This window comes from Zophobas morio, unplaced genomic scaffold (assembly GCF_036711695.1).
Source record: "Zophobas morio isolate AGI-343-1 ecotype UQ-CSIRO unplaced genomic scaffold, CSIRO_AGI_Zmor_V1 ptg000040l, whole genome shotgun sequence".
Lineage (NCBI taxonomy): Eukaryota > Metazoa > Arthropoda > Insecta > Coleoptera > Tenebrionidae > Zophobas > Zophobas morio.
The window spans coordinates 5,218,647-5,235,606 of record NW_026972145.1 but is presented as its reverse complement, the minus strand read 5'-3'; the positions used below and the strand labels follow the sequence as shown (position 1 = coordinate 5,235,606).

Sequence of the window (16,960 nt, the reverse complement as noted above, 5' to 3'; positions counted from 1 at the left end):
GCCCGCACTAACATGTCTCGGCTTTGCGCCGCAACTTCTTCCCGAAACGGATCTCCGACCTGTTCACCACCCCGTAGTTGCTCACCAGCTCGCCGTCCTTGCTCATCGGCTTGCCCCAGTGGAGGAGGTCGTACGTGCGCCAGACGTAGCCCCAGGAGATCTTGGTCTTGCTGCGGAGGCGCTGCTGGCGGAGGGTGAAGTTGCGCTGGATGGCGCGCTTGAGGTCGCGGACGGTCGTGCCCAGCTGGGGGATCTGGAATTCAGAAGGGTGTGATTTTCGGTATTGAAAAATTAAATTAAGTAAATGTTTTTGAAAATTTATTAAAAAAAAAATCGCATTCGGAGGGATGAGTGGGTCAACTCTTTGGTGAGAATTGTTATCAAAAATAAAGTTCACTGATTCATTCATTTTTTTTTAATGACTTATATAAAATCTCGAAGTTCATTTTTTCAGACTAATTTAGGTTTTCAATAATTGAAAATTAACAGAAATTGAAAAATTCCCAAAATTGCGAAATCAAAACATCAAAAAGTCGTTAAATCAAAAAACAGAGAAATCGAGAAACTGAAAAATCCCCGAACTCAATTCTCGAAAAATTGGAAAATTGAAAAACCGAAAAATTGGAAAATCGAAAAACCGAGGAACTGAAATAGCCCAAAATCTAAAAATTAATAACTGAAAAATTGAAAAACCCAAAAATTTAAAAATCAAGAAAATAATCAAAAAATGTAAAATTTTGGAAATCGAAAAATGGAAAAACCGAAAAATTGAAAAATAAAAAAAAAAAGAAACGGAGACATTCAAAAATCGAAGAATTAACTGAAAAATTTAAAATTCAAAAATTCCATAAATCGAAATATTGAAAAATCTATAGTTTAAAACAACCGAAAAATCAACAAATTGTAAAATTCCCAAAATTCAGAAATCGAAAAATTGAAAAATCCAAAAATCGAAAAATTGAACAATCGGAAAACCAAAATCACGCTCAATCGAGAAATCGAAAAATGAAAAGTGAAAAATTTAAAATTGAAAAATCGAAAAAATTAATTTCAAAAACCAAAAAAACTTTTTTTTTAATTAAAAATGTAAAACCGAAAAGTTGAACGATGGAAAAATCGAATAATTGAAAAAATGAAACATCGGAATGTCGATAAATCAAAAAATTTAAAAAATCGGAAAATTTAAAAACAATCGAAATCCGAAAAATCGAGCAATTGAAAAATCGAAAATATAAAATTTAAGAAATCGAAAACTTGAAAAACTGAAAAATCAAAAAAAACCCGAACTAAATTCTCGAAAAATTGGAAAATTGAAAAACCGACACATGGAAAAATTGGAAAACCAAAAAACCGAGAAATCCAGGAATTGAAATAACCCAAAACTATAAAAATAAATACATAATTGAAAGTTTGAAAACCTGAAAAATTGAAAGATCAACAAATCGAAAAGTTTCAAATTAAAAAATGGAAAAATTTGAATATCAACAGAATTGAAAAATGTAAAAAAAAAAGAAACGGAGAAATTCAAAAACCGTAACAACTAGATATTGAAACAGTCCAAAATCGAAGAATTAACTGAAAAATTTAAAATTCAAAAATTCCATAAATCGAAATATTGAAAAATCTATAGTTTAAAAAAACCGAAAAATCAACAAATTGTAAAATTCCCAAAATTGAGAAATCGAAATATCGGAAAATTGAAAAATCCCAAAATCGGGAAATTGAACAATCGGAAAACCAAAATCACGCTCAATCGAGAAATCGAAAAATGAAAAGTGAAAAATTTAAAATTGAAAAATCGAAAAAATCAATTTTAAAAAGCAAAAAAACTTTTTTTTTTAATTAAAAATGTAAAACCGAAAAGTTGAACGATGGAAAAATCGAATAATTGAAAAAATGAAACATCGGAATGTCGATAAATCAAAAAATTTAAAAAATCGGAAAATTTAAAAACCAAAAAATGAAAAATTTTAACAATCGAAATCCGAAAACTCGAGCAATTGAAAAAACATCAAAAAAGCGAAAAATTTTAAAATCCAGAAATTGAAAAATTCCCACAATTGAGAAATCGAGAAGTTGAAAAATTCTAAAAATCGAAAAACACGAGACTTGGGGGAGGGATATTAAAAAAAAATTTAAAATCGGGAAACCTAAGCATCAAAAAATTGAAAAATCGTCATGTGAAATTTAAAACATCGAAAAATTGAAAAATCGAAAATATAAAATTTCAGAAATCGAAAACTTGAAAAACTGAAAAATAAAAAAAAAACCCGAACTAAATTCTCGAAAAATTGGAAAACTGAAAATCCGACACATGGAAAAATTGGAAAACCAAAAAACCGAGAAATCCAGGAATTGAAATACATAATCCAAAATCAAAAAGTTTCAAATTTAAAAAATGGAAAAATTTAAATATCAAAAGAATTGAAAAATGTAAAAAAAAGAAACGGAGAAATTCAAAAACCGTAACATCTATAGACATTGAAACAGTCCAAAATCGAAGAATTAACTGAAAAATTTAAAATTCAAAAATTCCATAAATCGAAATATTGAAAAATCTATGGTTTAAAAAAACCGAAAAATCAACAAATTGTAAAATTCCCAAAATTGAGAAATCGAAATATGGGAAAATTGAAAAATCCAAAAATCGAGAAATTGAACAATCGGAAAACCAAAATCACGCTCAATCGAGAAATCGAAAAATGAAAAATTTAAAATTGAAAAATCGAAAAATCATAATTTAAAAACCAAAAAAAAATTAAAAATGTAAAGTCGACAAGTTGAAAGATTGAGAAAGTGAAAAATTCAAACATCTGAAATTAAAATAATTTAAAAATCTTTGAGAATTCTGGAATCTTTAAAGTCTCGGAATACCTCTGGAACTTTTGGGATCTTTATAATCTTCAGAATCCTTGGAAGTTTTAGAATCCGCAGAATTTTCAGAATTTTTAGAATTTCCAGAACCTTTAGAATCTTTCGAACCTTTCGAATCTCTGGAATTTCTAGAACCTTTGATATCTTTATAACCTTTGGAATTTTAAAGTATTTAGATTATTGGATTTTCAGCCTCCAAATTACTCAGAATCTTCGGAACCTTTAGAATATTCTGAATCTTTGGAGTCTTCAGAATCTTTAGAATCTCGGAAATTTCTAGAATCTCGGAAGATCCGGAATTATTGGAATTTCTAGAGTCCCGGAACATCCGGAATTTTTAAAATTCCTGAAATCTTTAGAATCTTTATATTCTTCAAAATCTTCAAAAATCTTAAGATTTTTTAGACTCTTCACTCTTCGAAATACTCATACTCTTCAGAATTTTTCGAATCTTTACAATCTTTGCAATCTACGGAATCTTCAGCCTTCAGATTTTGGAATTTCCAACCAAAAAAAAAACCTTCGAAATGCTCACAATATTTTGAAATTTCTGGAATTTTTAAATCTTTGGAATCTTTATAATCCAAAGTCTTAAGATTTTTTTGGACTTTTCAGTCTTCGAAATACTCAGAATCTTTATAATCTCTGGAGTCTTGGACTCCATGGAATTTTTGAAATGTTTAGAATCTCTGGAAATTTTGGATTATTTGAAATTTTTAGAAGTTTTCAGTTTGCAGATTTTCTGGAATCTTCACTCTTAGAAAAATTCAGGGTCTTCAGAATCCTCAAAATCTTCAGAATATCTTTGGAATCTCCGTCGAAAGTCTCGAAATTTCTGGAATCTCTGGAAGGTTTGGAATCTTTGAAATCTTCAATTTTCAAATTTTTTGGAATCTTTAGAACATTTAGAATTTTTAGAATCCCTGGAATCTCGGAATATCCAGAATCTTTGAGATTTCTACTATCTTTAAAATCTCGGAATAACTCTGGAACTTTTGGAATCTTTATAGTCTTCAGAATCTTTGAAATTTTTAGAATCTGAGGAATTTTCAGAATTTTTAGAATTTCCAGAACCTTCTTTCGGAATCTTCAGAGTATTCAAAATCTTTGGAATCCTCAGAATCTCCAGAATCTTAAGAATCTCGGGAATTTGTAGGGTCTCCAAGGATCCGGAATTATTGGAATTTTTTGGAATCTCCAGATTCGCGGAACAGCCGGAATTTTTTAATTTCCTGGAATCTCTGGACCTTTGGAATCTTTATAATCTTTGCAATCTACGGAATCTTCAGTCTTCAAATTTTTTGAATTTTCAACGTTCGAAATACTCAGAACATTTTGAAATTCCTGGAATTTTTAAATCTTGGGAATCTTTATAATCCAAAGTCTTAAGATTTTTTGGACTTTTCAGTCTTCGAAATACTCAGAATCTTTAGAATCTCTTGAGTCTTGGACTCCATGGAATTTCTGAAATGTTTAAAATCTCTGGCAATTTTGGATTATTTGAAATTTTTGGAATCTTTATATTCGTTCGAAATTTTCAGTTTTCAGATTTTCTGGAATCTTCACTCTTAGAAAAATTCAGGGTCTTCAGAATCCTCAAAATCTTCAGAATATCTTTGGAATCTCCGTCGAAAGTCTAGAAATTTCTGGAATCTCTGGAAGGTTTGGAATCTTTGAAATCTTCAATTATCAAATTTTTTGGAATCTTTAGAACATTTAGAATTTTTAGAATCCCTGGAATCTCGGAATATCCAGAATCTTTGAGATTTCTACTATCTCTAAAATGTCGGAATAACTCTGGAACTTTTGGAATCTTTATAGTCTTCAGAATCTTTGAAATTTTTAGAATCTGAGGAATTTTCAGAATTTTTAGTATCTCCAAAACCTTCAGAATCTTTCGGAATCTTCAGAGTATTCAAAATCTTTGGAATCCTCAGAATCTCCAGAATCTTAAGAATCTCGAGAATTTCTAGGATCTCCAAGGATTCGGAATTATTGGAATTTTTGGAATCTCCAGAGTCCCGGAACAGTCGGAATTTTTTAATTTTCTGGAATCTCTGGACCTTTGCCAAATCAAAATGTCGAAACATCGGAATGTCGATAAATCAAAACATTTTCAAAATAGGAAAATCTAAAAACCGAAATCCGAAAAAGTCGAAAAATCAAGCAATTGAAGAAACATCAAAAAGTCGAAAAATCTAAAATTTATATAATCGAAAAACTAAAATATGGAAAAATATTAAAATCCAGAAATTGAAAAATTCCCAGAATTGAGAAATCGAAAACTTGAAAAATTTTAAAAATCGAAAAACACGAGACGAAAAATTGGGATATTAAAAAATTTTTAAATCGGGAGACTCAAACATCAAAAAATCGTAAAATCGTCATGTAAAATTAAAAAAATCGAAAATGTAAAATTAAAGAAATTGAAAAACCGAAACATCGAAAAATTGAAAAACCGATACATTGAGATATTGAAATAGTCCAAAATCGAAGAATTAACTGAAAAATTTAAAATTAAATCGAAATATCGGAAAATTGAAAAATCCAAAAATCGGGAAATTGAAAAATGAAAACCCAAAAAATCATAATTTAAAAACCAAAAAAAAAAAAAATGAAAAATGTAAAATCGACAAGTTGAATGATTGAGAAAGTGAAAAATTTTTAAAATAAAATATTTTAAAAATCTTTGAGAATTTTAGAATCTTTAAAGTCTCGGAATGCCTCTGGAACTTTTGGGATCTTTATAATCTTCAGAATCCTTTGAAGTTTTAGAATCCGCAGAATTTTCAGAATTTTTAAAATTTCCAGAACCTTTAGAATCTTTCGAACCTTTCGAATTTCTGGAATTTCTAGCACCTTTGATATTTTTATAACCTTTGGAATTTTAAAGTATTTAGATTATTGGATCCTCCGAGTTACTCAGAATCTTCGGAATCTTTAGAATATTCTGAATCTTTGGAGTCTTCAGAATCTCCACAATCTTTAGAATCTCGGAAATTTCTAGAATCTCCTAAGATCCGGAATTATTGGAATTTCTAGAGTCCCGGAACATCCGGAATTTTTAAAATTTCTGAAATCTTTAGAATCTTCAAAATCTTCAAAAATCTTAAGATTTTTTGGACTCCTCACTCTTCGAAATACTCGCAATCTACGAAATCTTCAGTCTACAGATTTTGGAATTTCCAACCAAAAAAAAACCTTCGAAATACTCACAATATTTTGAAATTTCTGGAATTTTTAAATCTTTGGAATCTTTATAATCCAAAGTCTTAATATTTTTTGGACTCTTCTTTGAAATTTTTCGAATCTTTATATTCGTTCGAATTTTTTCAGTATTCAGATTTTCTGGAATCTTCACTCTTAGAAAAATTCAGGGTCTTCAGAATCCTCAAAATCTTCAGATTATCTTTGGAATCTCCGTCGAAAGTCTCGAAATACTCGTAATTTTTGTGATTTCTGGAATCTCTGGAAGGTTTGGAATCTTTGAAATCTTCAATTTTCAAATTTTTTGGAATGTTTAGAACATTTAGAATTTTTAGAATCCCTGGAATCTCGGAATATCCAGAATCTTTGAGATTTTTACTATCTCTAAAGTCTCGGAATAACTCTGGAACTTTTGAGATCTTTATAGTCTTCAGAATCTTTGAAATTTTTAGAATCTGAGGAATTTTCAGAATCTTTAGAATCTCCAGAATCTTAAGAATCTCGGGAATTTCTAGGGTCTCCAAAGATCCGGAATTATTGGAATTTTTGGTATCTCCAGAGTCCCGGAACATCCGGAATTTTTTAATTATCTGGAATCTCTGGACCTTTGGAATCTTTATAATCTTTGCAATCTACGGAATCTTCAGTCTTCAGATTTTTGGAATTTTCAACCTTCGAAATACTCAGAATATTTTGAAATTCCTGGAATTTTTAAATCTTTGGAATCTATATAATCCTTAGAATCTTCAGTCTTAAGTTTTTTTGAACCGAAATACTCAGAATCTTTCGAATCTCTGGTCTTGGACTCTCCGGAATTTTTGAAATTTTTAGAACATCTGAGACCTTTGCACTCTTTATATATTCGTTCGAAGTTTTCAGTTTTCAGATTTTCTGGAATCTACACTCGTCGAAAGATTCAGGATCTTCAGAATCCTTGGAATCTTTAGAATGTTTAGAATTTTTAGAATCCGTATTTTTCAAAACCGAAATGTGGAAAAATTGAGAACCCGAAATTTGAAAAATCGAGAAATCGAAAAATTTGATTTTTTTTCCAAAAATCTCGATTCAAAAACCACAAGTTCAGGACTACGTTCCTTTTGAAACAACTACGCTAAATTCTTAATCAAAATGATGACGTCATCTCAAAATTTTGGCCAATAAATCCTAGTTAAAATGTTATTATTTTTTAGAATTGCTTACACAAGGTGGAAAAAATGATTGTGTCAATTTGTTTTATTGATTAAATCAGGAACTGCAAAACCGATGATTTGAAATCTTGCAGTTACATTTTTTAGAACTGTTTATACAGGTGACTCAAAGTAGATTAGCTCATTCATTAATTTTTTTCAAGCAAATGATTTATAATTACCAGACAGCTTCGTCGAAATTCTTTCTTAGTTCCACGAGACTGAACAGGTTTTATTAAAAAAATTGGCACAAAACAAACAACAAAAATTTATCTCGAGAGTTTACCGTGAGATAATCTGGCATATTTTCGTCAAGTTTGCAATTTTTACAAGCGCGACTTCCACGAAAGAAACCCAATCTGGTGACTCGAGCACGTTCATTTCCGCGAATATTTTCGAATATTAAATTTTATATTTAGAAACGGCGCAACGCGCTTTTACGAAAACAACCAAACCTTTACCACGAATCGACTCAGTTATCGATTACCACATTTTATAGCCTCCGGACAAACCTGAATCCGCTGAACAAACATCGTAAAACATCAATGAACGCATCACCGTTAGTCACAATTTACTTACTTTCGATTTTATTGCAGAAACACGTGGTCGGTGTAAAATTTAATCAAGTCAATACGTACCAAGACACTGCATACAAAATCAAGATTTATTGTGTAGAATCCCGTTATTATTGCGTAGAAAATGTTATCGCGATATCAGCACTCCACTTGGCACAAGCACAATGAATGAAAAAGATTCAAATACTCGCCTTAAACGAATCACTTGACGTAATCAGAGCGAACTGAAGAGCTTAATAAATGTGAGTATTGAGTGGAAATTATCAATGTCAAAAAAATATGAATTTTCGCTCCTAGTTTTATTGTAACATAGTACGGACTAGTTGTTGTTGTTACATTATTTAGTAAAATATTGACGTTCGCTAACGCATATCACACATGCGTTAGCAATTTAACTGTCTTGATGGAAGGACGTTTAAGGATTAATCAAGACCATGAATCACACCGCTAACTCGAACTGTTAAATGTTTGCATTTAATTTGTTCAATTTATGACATCACGTGTCGTGACTTTGATTAAAGTAGGAAGATTACAATAGAAAGGACGTTAATTGTAGTTTACTGAAGTCATCAAAAAGCAATAACAGAGCGCCGATGACGGAGATAACCATCACATAATTACTATTATCGAAGTTATAAAGCCTTAACGAGATTAATTAAAGTGCACATGTTGGCGTTACGGAACTAATTATACCAATCCCACAATAATTTTCCAAAAAAAGTCGTATTTTAAAAATCACCATGTATAAAAAAAATGCACATAACCTCATTTTTCTTACCACGACGTGCAGAGGAGTCTCGTAGTGCCTCAACACCACCACCGTGATGGACTTGCCCTGGGCCACTGCGATCTGCGCCAGCACCTCCTCGGTGGTGACATCCCCCGGAAGGTCCTGAAGAAGGGGGTCCGCGGCTATTAACCTCCGCAGACTGCTCTGCGTGATCTCACACAAATCCTCGTAGCTCAAATTATCCAGTTCTTGCTCCAAGTTCTGTTTATCGTCGTCCATCCTGCGTGAAAATAACCAGAGCGTTCAGTCAAAACAACAATAAATATTGAGGTTATGACGACACGGGTTTGACGTTTGACAGACGACAGTGGCGTGTCTAGAATTATTTTAATGCGACGCACGCCACTGAAACTGGTAATTAATGCGGGAAAAAATCGCTTTTTGGGTTAATCGTTGCCGAAATGTATGGAGGAGGGGGTGTGTGCGGTGGTGGTGGTCTACGAAAGGGTGTCATGCAGTTAGAGTAGACGTACACACTCGTGGTGCTCGTGGACACAGTTTATGAATGAAGAGGGAAAAAACTCACCACTTTTTTTTCGAAATTGTTGAGTCGTTCGAGCGGAAAGAGCGTAAAAGTTGGATAATTACCGCGACCTTCTGCGGATTAATTTTGAATGTTTATGATCTAACAAGCTGAAAAATTATTTTACAAGGTAACAGTCGGCCAGGTGGTTGGTCGCCAAGGTGCGTGAAGGCGAGGTTTGAGTGAGGATTTGGGCGACTATGAACCCACCTGTGGCATTTGTGAGGTTCACCTGAGAGGCGTGGCCTCAGAGTCATAGAACTGGAGTCATAAATCGGGTTTTTCCGCTGGTCATAGCACGATTTTTTTCACTAAAATCAATCACTGACTTATTCTACGATACCTAATTTTGCTTGTTTGGTTACTTATCGACTACTCGAGTTTAAATAATTTATGACACTTCCATGACTCGCTGCGCTTTCCGACCAACTTCTTTCACTTTTCGCGGTCAACGCGATTTCTTCATCGCTGGAGGACCGTTTACCGTCGCCCGTCGCTGTGACTAATACCTGCTCGTTGCTGGTTTGTTGACGACGGGTTTAACAGTTCTAGTCCCAGAAGGCTTTGAGTATTTTCGAAAAAGTGAGTATTTCGGACTAGTTTCGTACTAGGTATGCAGTGTTAAAATTGTTGAATTTGTTTGGTTTAATAACGGTGAAAGTTTTGTCGAGTTTGGCTTGTGGGCGACTCTCAATTTGGTCATTTTTAGCAAAATGCATACGTCATTCGTGGTGTTGGGGCTCGTGGTGCTCCTGGGGGTCGTGGGGGCCAAAGACATGATGAGGAACATCGTCTTCGACAAGAACACGCCAGATGTTTTCTACTGTCCCATTCACAAACCTACTGGATTTGACAAAATGATCGTCAAGTAAGTTTTTTTTAGGTAATTAACACGAATCACGTGGGCTGGAAAGTTGTTTTGTGTTTTTAAAACATGTTTTTTTTATTATTGTTAAAATGACACAAGATTTTTTTTTTGTCCTGATGCGAAATCTTTAAGAGCCAATGATTTTTTTTTTTTGTTTTGTCTGAGATCGTCCATTTGGCCTTGTAGAATCCCCCTTTCACCTCAGAGCTAATAAAATCACTGTTATATCTGGACAAAGATGGTAAAACTAGCCCCACCCACCTTCTTTCTCCGTTTATTTACTGTAAAATGGGTTTTGAATTTCATTTTGACAAGACATTTAAAACAAGGTCAAAAGCGCCCCCGCCCACCCACCCCTATTCCGTCTGGATCCCTGATTTTACTGGGTCTGAGACACAAGTTAGATTTTGTATTGACGAATATAATTTTTTAATTTTTTTTGAAAACGCGATCGCCGTCAGAGATTACACTTAAATAATAACAAATCACGTAAAATAAACACAATGAAGTACAACTATTGTAAACGCCGCCCTTCTTCTCCAGGCCAATGAAATGATTTATTAAGGTGGAGTTTGTGTGAGTGGGAGGAGCCTCAGCAATATTGCATTGTAAACATTATTCTCTTTGTAGTTACTTTGTTTAACAATTTATCTATTTTCTCACCAACGATTTAACAGATTTGTCTAAGATCGTAATAATATATAGTGTTGTCATTAATTAACAGTATTAAGAGTAGTCACTGGATTTGAAGAGGGGGCGGGTAGGCGGGGCTATTGATTTATTTTATTTAAAAATCTAAGAATTAAAATAAGATCAAAAGTGAACCCCGCCCACCCACCCGTATTCTATTTTGGTCAATCATTTTATTGGAGCTGCGAAAGTTGAATTTTATATTTAGAAATAATAAATAGAATCTAGGATTACATATTTTTTAAATAAAATTTTGCTTATGTAATATTGCTTGCTTATAAAAGTCTCTGTGAAAAAAAGTCAAAGTTAGCCCCGCCCACCCACCCGTTCTGCCATTTTTTGCCTAAGAAGAAATAAATTCGTTACAATGAGAACGACGCGAGTGGGCGGGACTAGTACTTGCTAAGATAAGACTAATTTTGGCAGATGATATAGCCCCTAAGAAAATAGAGGGTGGGTGGGCGGGGCTAATACTTGCTGACATAAAACTGAACAATATTATGGGTAGTTACTAGAATGAAGAGGGGGGATTCATTTCACTTACTTATTTTATTTATTGTAAAATAGGAATTGAATTTTATTTTGACAAGTGGTGGAATCTAAGATTTCAAACAAAGTCAAAAGTGGCCCCGCCCACCCACCCCTATTCCGTTTTGATCACTTATTTTATTGGCTCTGAGACATGTTGAATTTTGTATTGACAAATAATAGTTAGAATCTAAGATTACATTTTTTTTCGGAATAAAATTTAGTTTACAATATTATGTACGCTTGGTTATAAAAGATTCTGTAGAAGAAATTCAAAATTAGCCCCGCCCACCCACCCTTTCTCTCATTTTTTTGTCTTCTGAAATGGGAACCAAGTCTTATAGCATACAGTTTAACAAAAAAATACGATTAGCGCTTTTTTTGTTTTTTTTTAACAGCCTAAATTTTATTAGATCTCATTCCCACTCTACCGAATATAATTAGCCCCGCCCACTCACCACGCCCCCATTTCCATGATTCGTTATACTGAGCCGAAATAAAATCGTTTTAGAATGAAAACAGCGCGAGTGGGCGGGATTAGTACCCTGCTAAGATGAGACTGATTTTGGCAGATGATACAGCCTCTAAGAAAATGGAGGGTGGGTGGGCGGGGCGAACACTTTCTTAGATAAAACTGAACAATATTATGGGTAGTTAGTTACTCGAATGAAGAGGGAGTGGATGGGCGGACCTACGGCTTGCTTATAGGACTCTGTAGAGTAAAGCTAAACTCAACCCCGCCCACCGGCTTTTTTCCATTTCACCAACTTCTTTTCTTTACTTTAAAATGGAAATTGAATTATATTTTGATAAGCAATAGACTAAGATTTAAAACGAAGTTAGAAGTGTCCCCGCCCACCCACCACTATTCCTTTTGGTCACTCATATTATTGGCCCTGTGAATGTTTAATTTTATGTTTACAAATAATCAAATCTAGGACTACATAATTTTTTAATAAAATTTTCAAAAGTCAAAATTTGCGCCGCCCACCCACCCGTTTTCTCATTTTTTGCCTTCTGAAATAAGAAGAAATAAATTCGTTACAATGAGAACGACGCGAGTGGGCGGGACTAGTACTTGCTAAGATAAGACTAATTTTGGCAGATGATATAGTCCCTAAGAAAATAGAGGATGGGTGGGTGGGGCTAATACTTGCTGACATAAAACTGAACAATATTATGGGTAGTTACTAGAATGAAGAGGGGGGATTCATTTCACTTACTTATTTTATTTATTGTAAAATAGGAATTGAATTTTATTTTGACAAGTGGTGGAATCTAAGATTTCAAACAAAGTCAAAAGTGGCCCCGCCCACCCACCCCTATTCTGTTTTGATCACTTATTTTATTGGCTTTGAGACAGATGTTGAATTTTGTATTGACAAATAATAGTTGGAATCTAAGATTACATTTTTTTGGAATAAAATTTAGTTTACAATATTATGTACGCTTGGTTATAAAAGATTTTGTAGAAAAAAGTCAAAATTAGCCCCGCCCACCCACCCTTTCTCTCATTTTTTTGTCTTCTGAAATAGGAACTAAATCTTATAGCATTTAGTATAACAAAAAAATACGATTAGCGCTTTTTTCTGTTTTTTTTTAACAGCCTAGATTTTATTAGTTCCCATTCGCACTCTACCGAATAATTAGCCCCGCCCACCCACTATGCCCCCATTTCCATGATTTGTTATATTTGGTGCGAATCAAAGGTGGATCTTATACTGAGCCGAAATAAAATCGTTTAAGAATGAAAACTAAGCTAAGATAAGACTAATTTTGGCAGATGATACAGCCCCTAAGAAAATAGAGGGTGGGTGGGCGGGGCTAATACTTGCTGAAATAAGACTGAACAATATATGGGTAGTTACTAGAATGAAGAGGGGGTGGGTGGCGAGACAAACTAAATTCAACCCCGCCCACCGCCTTTTTTCATTTCACCAACTTCTTTAATTTACTGGAAAAGGGCACTTGAATTCTATTTTAATAAGCGGCAGAATATAAGATTTTAAAATAAGGTCAAAAGTGGCCCCGCCCACCCCTATTTCATTTTGATCACTCGTTTTATTGGCTCTGAGACAGAAGTGCGATTTTATATTGATAAATAATAGAATCTAGAATGCCATTTTTTTTGTTAATAAAAATTTATTTTTTTCTATTTTTTAACAACGACCTTGCCGAAAATAGACCCAATGAGGTACAATTATAAACTCCGCCCCCTTCTTTTCCAAGCCAATGAAATTATTCATTAAGGCGGAGCTTTTGCAAGTGGGAGGAGAATCGCTAATTTTGCTTTTTAAATATGATTGTCACGTTTGGTATGCTTATTTAACACCAGATTAATACTTTGTAGATGCTTCATTTAACAATTTATCTCTTTTCTCACCAACAAGTTAACGGATTTTCCTAAAATTGTAATAAAATAATAAATGGTAATCAATGAACAATATTAAGAGTAGTCATCAGAATGGAGAGGGGGTGGGTGGGTGGGTCGACTGCTTGCCTATAAAAGACTCTAGGAAAAAGTTAAACTTAGCCCCGCCCACCCACCCGTTCTCCCTTTTTTTTTTCTTCTGAAATAAGAAATAAATCTCATAACAAAAAAGCTACGATTAGCGATCAGAAAAATATAATTAGCCCTCCATTTTTAAAGATCGCGCATCTGAATTTTTAAACGCGACAATTTTTTCTGTGAAAAACAAATATTAGCAAACCTGTTACGTAAAACACAACCACATTAAAATAATTTATGTCTTTTTTAGAGCCAGACCTTTGAAGAAATTATGCGAATTTGAAGGCGAACCTCTCCCCGACGACTACAAGAGCGACTGCTACCAAGACATAGACGAAACGAGTTATGCATGCAAAGAGAAATACAGGATTATGGTAAATTGAGTGTTGGTGAATTAATGGCTTCAATGAGGAACATGATAACAAAGACACAAAATTATACGTACTGTTTTGTAAAAAATGCCGGACGTATAACGTGTTTTCGGTTCAAAGTCTTGAAAGAGACCCGTTTGCCACACGTGTTGCATTTTTCATCTAGTTTAGAATTGTTGTTTTACGTTTTACGAATAACGATTAATTAATGAATTGGAATTAACTCGAGTGGAGGAGTAGTTTCCACAATTAGCACTGTTTATGTCACTGAGGAGATAGTGAAAGTTGGTGCATGTAAACAAGTGTTAGGGGTCATCGCTGTGATAAAAACGAAATTTAAATAGAGATGATTTTTATATGATAATTTTTTGTGTGGAAACTGCTTCGTTCTCACTTTTATAACACAATACGTCAGTAGTTTTTAATAGGCGGTGATGGTAGGGTTAGAATTAGTGTTAGTTAATTTCGTAACTAAATTGTGTAGCTAAAACTTCACTCCTCACTTAGTATATAGTGGTATTGTTAGAACTACATCATTTTTTTAATCACTCTAATTTTGGAAACACGTGTGGCATATTCAAAAAACACACATATGTGCAGGCATTTTTTATAACATACAGAGTGTCCACTGCTTGCGCAACGGGAAACTCCACTCTTTTTAAACATGTAAACAGTTACATGTTTAAAAAACTTTCCCGTTGTGCTGAGCCCGACCACCCTGTATATTAAAATCGATTTTTTTCAGAAACGACTGAAAAAGGCTTCATTTGAGGAATAACGACAAGCTCTTAATCCAATAACAGCTTTAATCATTAACCCCCACCCCTTGCTTATCATTTAATCCCTTCGGTATTGTAAGTCCCGACATAGATTTATTAGACATAGTTGAGGTATAGGGTAAACCCGGTTTTGTAAATTTAATAAACAAATTTAATAATTTAATAAAACGTGCAACGAAGACGAGAAGATACGTAACCACACAATAACGAGGAAGGGCGCTTCTTGGTGTGCGCTTTTTGTGGCGGTAATCGGGGCTCTAGAACGTGACGAAGCTCTGACTTTGCTTTCCACAGATGCGGATGCATCCACCAGGTGGTGAAGACGCTTTCGAGGGAGACAGGTTGGCCAGGTTTATTGATGTTGACAGAGAGTTTTATGTGATGAAGGTGGACGATAAGAAGAAGGTTCACTTGAAAAATAGGTTAGGTTAGGGCGAGCCGGGCCTCCACTAAATCCATTAACGCGTCTAATTGTTATAGTTTTGTACATACTAAATTTGTTAATATGTTATTAATAAAATAGTTTATCGGAAATGTGTGTGTTGAATTTCAACGTGCCAAGAATACTCGATTCTGGTTGGTCACAGTTTTCCATTCGACGTTTTTTGACAGCAGTGTGGTTTAATCACCGACATACACTACCTTCCTAAGGATAACTCGATTAGAAACTATGTTGGTAATCAGATATAACAAAAATTGTTTGTTCGTATTCCGTCAACCGACATCGATTAAATTTTGGCTTATTCTAGAGCAAAATCAACAAGTTGTTTTCTTGATTTTCTGTGATATTATTTCATTTATAACCTAAAAATTTTCGTCATTTAATGTGATCTTGTCTTTAATGCGTGTATGATCCAGACACACAACAAAGAAATCTACAAATCTTGGTTGGATTTTTCATTCATTTTCAAAATCTGAAAATACGGAGCATCTGCAGATTTTCCAAGCAAGACTTGATTACAAATCTTTTGGCCGATTTCACTTTTTTTTTAAGTGTTTTATTTATAAACTAAAATTTTTCGTTATTCAATGTTTGAAGTTACCTTTGATATGTGTATGTTGGGTTGCATAATCCCGTCTTTTAAAATATGAACCATAACTAAATGTAATGGTGTTCAGTTGAAAAATCACTTATTAAACAAGGCTTTGGAATTTCATTTGACACGAACGGCATGTCTGTTCTTATAACATCCATTTGGCAGAAACATAACCTGTTACATGCTATATGTTACAAGAACAGACATGCCGTTTGTGTCAAATGATTTTCCAGTGTCTACTCTGGGTGATTTTTCAATTTAACGAACTTTTTTTAACAGCCTAGGTTTTATTAGTTCGCATTCCCATTCTATAGAAGAATATATGATTAACTCCGCCCACCCACCCGCCTCCATTTCAGTGATTTATTTTATTTGGTCTGAATGAAACGTGGATCTTATACTGAACAGAAATAATATCGTTATAATGAGAACAACTCGGGTTAAGTCTGATTTTGGCAAATGGCATATCCTCTAAGAAAATAGAGGGCGGGTGGGCGGGCCCAATTCTTGCTAAGATAAGATTGATATTGGCACATCACATATTCTCTAAGAAATTCAAGGGTGGGTGGGAGGGGCTTAATTTTCGTTAAGATAAAACTGACCAATATTCGGAGTAGTTGCTAGAATGAAGAGGGGATGGATGGGCGGGGCTACTTCTTACTTATAAGATTTTCCAATTTTCAATATTTAGATTTTACAATAATTTTCGTGTTTTCGACCGCAATTTTTCGATCTTTAAGTTTCTCAATTTTTAATCTTTCGATTTTTGAATTTTCCGTTTCTTCAATTTCTCAAGTTTTTAGATTTCTCGAAGCTTTCATTTTATACTTTTGCGTTTTTTCATTTTGAGTTTTCTATTTTACAATTTTTCTATTTTATAACTTTTCCATTTTGTTTATTCGGAAAGTAGAAAATTCGAAAAATTGAAAAATCGGAAAATTAAAAAATTGGAAAAAATTGAAAAAACAAAAAATTGCAAAATCGATAAAACGGAAAATCGAATCGAATTTGTTTTTACGATT

At 33.6% G+C, this 16,960-nt stretch overlaps 2 protein-coding genes across 3 annotated transcripts; one reads left to right on the top strand and one right to left on the bottom strand.

The window, feature by feature from the left end:
- Nucleotides 1-7: 7 nt before the first annotated feature.
- LOC135140381 (U11/U12 small nuclear ribonucleoprotein 25 kDa protein-like) lies at nt 8-14,307 on the bottom strand. 2 transcript variants are annotated; one of them, XM_064070886.1, is made up of 3 exons: nt 14,197-14,307; nt 8,622-8,853; nt 8-253 (listed from the first exon to the last, which is right to left on the bottom strand). In XM_064070886.1, the coding sequence occupies exons 2-3, from the start codon at nt 8,850-8,852 to the stop codon at nt 8-10; spliced, it is 477 nt and encodes a 158-aa protein (XP_063926956.1). In that variant the 5' UTR covers nt 8,853; nt 14,197-14,307. The 2 variants fall into 2 exon arrangements, with proteins under 2 accessions (XP_063926956.1, XP_063926955.1); XM_064070885.1 differs by lacking the exon at nt 14,197-14,307 and adding an exon at nt 9,160-9,251.
- Nucleotides 9,619-15,435, top strand: LOC135140382 (uncharacterized). The gene is made up of 4 exons (XM_064070887.1): nt 9,619-9,738; nt 9,866-10,024; nt 14,002-14,125; nt 15,196-15,435. Exons 2-4 carry the CDS (start codon nt 9,870-9,872, stop codon nt 15,331-15,333), a joined length of 417 nt encoding a protein of 138 aa, XP_063926957.1. The 5' UTR covers nt 9,619-9,738; nt 9,866-9,869; the 3' UTR covers nt 15,334-15,435.
- Nucleotides 15,436-16,960: the final 1,525 nt, after the last annotated feature.

What these genes read in the sequence shown, in the direction of transcription:
- LOC135140381 (XM_064070886.1), bottom strand. Translation starts at nt 8,852, where the DNA reads ATGGACGACGATAAACAGAACTTGGAGCAAGAACTGGATAATTTGAGC. An exon ending in AGACTCCTCTGCACGTCGTG is followed by an intron (nt 254 to 8,621) that starts GTAAGAAAAATG and finishes TCTGAATTCCAG; the next exon opens with ATCCCCCAGCTGGGCACGAC.
- LOC135140382 (XM_064070887.1), top strand. Translation starts at nt 9,870, where the DNA reads ATGCATACGTCATTCGTGGTGTTGGGGCTCGTGGTGCTCCTGGGGGTC. An exon ending in TTTGACAAAATGATCGTCAA is followed by an intron (nt 10,025 to 14,001) that starts GTAAGTTTTTTT and finishes TGTCTTTTTTAG; the next exon opens with AGCCAGACCTTTGAAGAAAT. An exon ending in AAGAGAAATACAGGATTATG is followed by an intron (nt 14,126 to 15,195) that starts GTAAATTGAGTG and finishes TGCTTTCCACAG; the next exon opens with ATGCGGATGCATCCACCAGG.